The sequence below is a fragment of the Papaver somniferum genome, chromosome 2 (assembly GCF_003573695.1).
Source record: "Papaver somniferum cultivar HN1 chromosome 2, ASM357369v1, whole genome shotgun sequence".
NCBI lineage: Eukaryota > Viridiplantae > Streptophyta > Magnoliopsida > Ranunculales > Papaveraceae > Papaver > Papaver somniferum.
The window spans coordinates 103,921,531-103,925,365 of NC_039359.1; the positions used below are offsets into that span (position 1 = coordinate 103,921,531).

Below are 3,835 nucleotides of genomic sequence, written 5' to 3' on the forward strand. Positions count from 1 at the left end.
TTCAGGATTAACTTAATCACCCAAATTAGCACTAATTAATCAGGTAATTTTGCCATTAAGTAAAATAGTTAGACAAGGGGTTATCCATTTTATTTCAAAATATTTTTTTTTGTCTTCTATCGATAGGCCCCAAACTAGCCAGGATTCTAATTGAGATAAATAATGATTTTCTTTTTTATTAACTTGAATCTCTCTCTCCTAAATCCTCTACATAACCGTTTTTTCTAAAAACTATCCTAGTTTTTTTTTTCCTTCCAATCTTCTTCTTCAAACCTAGATTTACTAGGATTTTATATGATATATCAGATTTTCCTAGTAAATTTGGGCTTGCAATTGTATAATTAACTTTTCTTGCTTTCAATAAAAATCACTTCGGGATTTAGGTTTTAGAATTTTCTTTTCAATTTTTGTTCTTATGAATGGCTATTTTATGCCTTTCAATTCTAATCGCCATTAGTGTGTTTTATTATAGTATTTGGGCTCTTATACTAAAACCCGATGAGAGATTCAAGCATATATTTAAAGACGATCAATTCCGAAGTGACAATGATCAAGCTCTACAGAAAGAAGATCAATGGCTATCAGAATGGATCATGATTTCAATGATTAGCGGAACTCTTTCTACAACGAATTTTATCTTATCGAAGAAGAAGTCTCTAACTGGTTGAAGAATAATCAAAATACTCTTTCTCATATTAGTTTTTTCCATTTTTCTTGGTTGCATGTAGATCAAAGAATTCACATCGTAGATTGGTTGTATCAGTGTACAATGTATTATGATGAAACATGAGGGTATATTTATCTACCACTGTTATGTAAAAATCCAAACCTCAATTTGAATGTGATAATTTAACAAATAAATTTAGGGGTTTTCTAAAACCGCTTTTTCCATCAAAAAAAATTATTATTATGACCCTAAGTTCGGAACTGTCAGAAAACCGTACACCCGAAGCTTAAGTTACTTGAGAAGAGTTAAACAATATTTTGAAAGCTTAGTTTCACTCGATGCTGGTTCTTATGTGCGGGAGAAGGACCGAATCGAGGAATCGATACACGTCTGAAGAAAATAGGTCAAAAGTTACCATCTCTTGTTGTACGGATGAGTTTTCAATTGCAATTTTGTATTGGATTCATGGAGTTGTATGGTTTTTTATTATGTGGTTTTTTCTTGGATCATGAAGAGACACAACCTTTCATAGTGATAGGCAGCCGTTTCGACGTCTTTGAGATGGACATCGGTCACAGGGTACGCTGGATGAAATCTAAAATGCAACTTGGATTTAGGATCAGGACTAATACCCCGTGCTGGTTGGAGACCGCCTGAAATGTAACATATCCACCAAATCGTTCCCTGTCTTCCATTTCTGTTTTTTTATTTTTACTCAAAAAGGGTAGTATTCTTGATAAAAATCAGCATTCAACTAAGGAAGTGAGCAGCTGAAAAGAAAAAAAAATGAAAAAGAAAAACAAGACCATACTCAATAGAGCACAACCAAAAAAATCAAAAGAGAGAACCCAAAAATAAAAACCAACAAGCTATCAAGAAAAATAAGCTATCTACCCAACTAAGCGGTAACATCTTCCCAGTTATTCAAGACAGAGTTTATAGAAATGTTTCCAAAGATGTATGTTCCAAAACAACAATTAAAAATACTGATCTTCACACTATCAATCAATTCCTCTTGAGTTTTATATTGCCCATTAAACAGTCTTGCATTCCCCTCATTCCACATAGCCCAACAAATAGCAAAAGAAAACAAATCCCAAATTTTGTTTTTGATTGAACTATTCTCGCATTTTTTCTTTCTCCATTCCCAGATGTTACTTCTTACTGAATCATGAAAAAACCACTGCAATTTATAAAAATTCAAGAAGTAAAACTACACTGACCTGGTAGTTTCACAATGAAGAAAGATATGCTGGTTTGATTCAGCTGACTTCTTGCATAATAGGCAACCATTTACCATGATATTATTCCTATATAAATTAGAATGCAAAGTAGGAGCAGCATTGTAACACAATGTCCGTACAAAGAATGCCACCTTCTGATGAATTCTGGGATTCCAAACAGACTTGTACGAAAACCTCAAGAGACCATCATCTTCTAAGGCTTTATAACATTATGCCACAGAAAAACCTTTTGTCCTCGCCTGCCAAACCCTTTGATCACGGCCACTGTCTCTATCAATATCAGGAAGCAAATTCAAAAGATGAGCCACATCTTCAATTTCCTGCTCTTTTAGTAACCTGCATAATGCAAAATACCAATTATTATTATCACTGAGAACCAACATACCTTGTAGTGTAGCATCCTTCTTGTTAGTGATCTTGAAAAGAGCAAAAAACATAAGCTTAGGGCCCTGACCATTAAGCCACTTATCTTTCCAAAACAAAATTCTATTACCATTGTTCACTTGGATTGCAGTGCATTGCTTAAAACTTGTAACTGAGTTTAGGATCCCAGCACATAAACTTTTCCATCAAAGCCTTTCCATTTCAGTTCTGGTTCGATGCTTTCAAATTTCCTAGCACCTTCTGAATTGTCATCCATCCCTAATTAATTTAATGCTTCAAAAAAAAAAATTATCCCTCTCCTCATTTTGGGCAAGATCCAATTCCAAATTATAACTCGATCCCTTGTGTATGTGCTCGTGCTGATCATATACTTAAAACTTGCATCACGGCATCACTCGGCTTATAAAGGTTATGCATATCAATATTCCATCGCCACGGTTGTATATTTCTTGTCATCTGCAGTTTTTAGACAACGTATTTCCTTCGGCAGGCGTGTTTCTATGTCTCCTCCCGGCGATGCCAACTCAAACCAGCTAGTAATATTTTCAAACTTAAGGATCATGGGTTCGTCTCAACAGAATGTTCATTATCTAATTTCTCCAAATACCTCGTTTGCTATGAACTACCTATCCTTAGTACTTCATCAGATTTATTTCTCTCACATAAGTAAAATGGATGTGGCATAGTCAGTTTCCTCACCGACTCCACTCTCCATGGCTAAAAGGTACAATTTTTGCATACTTAGCTGACTAATGAACAGAGAGATTTTAGGACTTTATACTAGAATCAAGAACGACAAGAGAAATTAAACCGAAAAAATTAGTGTTGGATTAATTATATAACAAGATTAAGTAACCAAATCTAAACCCCTCATAGGTTCATTCATGGCAACTCAGACTGACAGTAGATTTTCCCTCATTTCAACAATTACAACAATCAACAGGAGAGAAAATAAAATAAAACAAAATGGAACTACCCATGATGTTTGAATTCTTGTTGAAGAGCATCTTCTAGCCAGATTTCAGATTCTTCCATCAAATCAGGACTTAATCTGAACATAAGAACACAAAATTCCATCTGATTAAGAGCACCATCACCATCCATATCGCCTTCTCTTAACATACTCCTTAATTCGTCATCGCTTAATCCCTGTAAACCTAAATGAGCTGAATTGCTTTTCAAACTCTCAAAAGTAATCAAACCCTTTTCCTGATCCATTAATAATTGAAACCCATTGCATAATTCACCTATTAAACCTTCTCCTCCTAATTTATCAGCCATGATTGGCAAATAATCTTGGAAATCAACCGGCTTTGTTCCTGCCATTTTTTTTTAAGATCTTTGTAAAGAGAGAAGAAGATAAATCACAGAGAAGAATGAGATTGAAGAGTTGAAGTGATGATGAATTATAAAGAGTAAAGACTGTTGAATTGGTATAAATAGGGAGATAGAAAGAGAGAAAAAAGGGTATCCAATTTCAAGGAAAGTGATGCCTAGAGATGGGAAAGAGGGTATGGGATGCCAAGTGCCAACCCAAAGA

The 3,835-nt window shown here is 34.6% G+C and overlaps 1 protein-coding gene and 1 long non-coding RNA gene across 2 annotated transcripts; both read right to left on the minus strand.

Moving 5' to 3' along the window:
• Nucleotides 1-1,454: 1,454 nt before the first annotated feature.
• On the minus strand, nucleotides 1,455-3,241 carry LOC113348650. The gene is made up of 2 exons (XR_003359746.1): nucleotides 2,405-3,241; nucleotides 1,455-2,247 (listed from the first exon to the last, which is right to left on the minus strand). It is a non-coding gene; the product is annotated as an uncharacterized LOC113348650 (long non-coding RNA).
• A 26-nt stretch (nucleotides 3,242-3,267) lies between these two features.
• LOC113351708 (calcium-binding protein KRP1-like) lies at nucleotides 3,268-3,621 on the minus strand. Its single transcript, XM_026595646.1, has one exon. It carries the CDS (start codon nucleotides 3,619-3,621, stop codon nucleotides 3,268-3,270), a length of 354 nt encoding a protein of 117 aa, XP_026451431.1.
• Nucleotides 3,622-3,835: the final 214 nt, after the last annotated feature.

Excerpts from the sequence above, each read along its gene's own strand:
- LOC113351708 (XM_026595646.1), bottom strand. The coding sequence starts at position 3,621 with ATGGCAGGAACAAAGCCGGTTGATTTCCAAGATTATTTGCCAATCATG.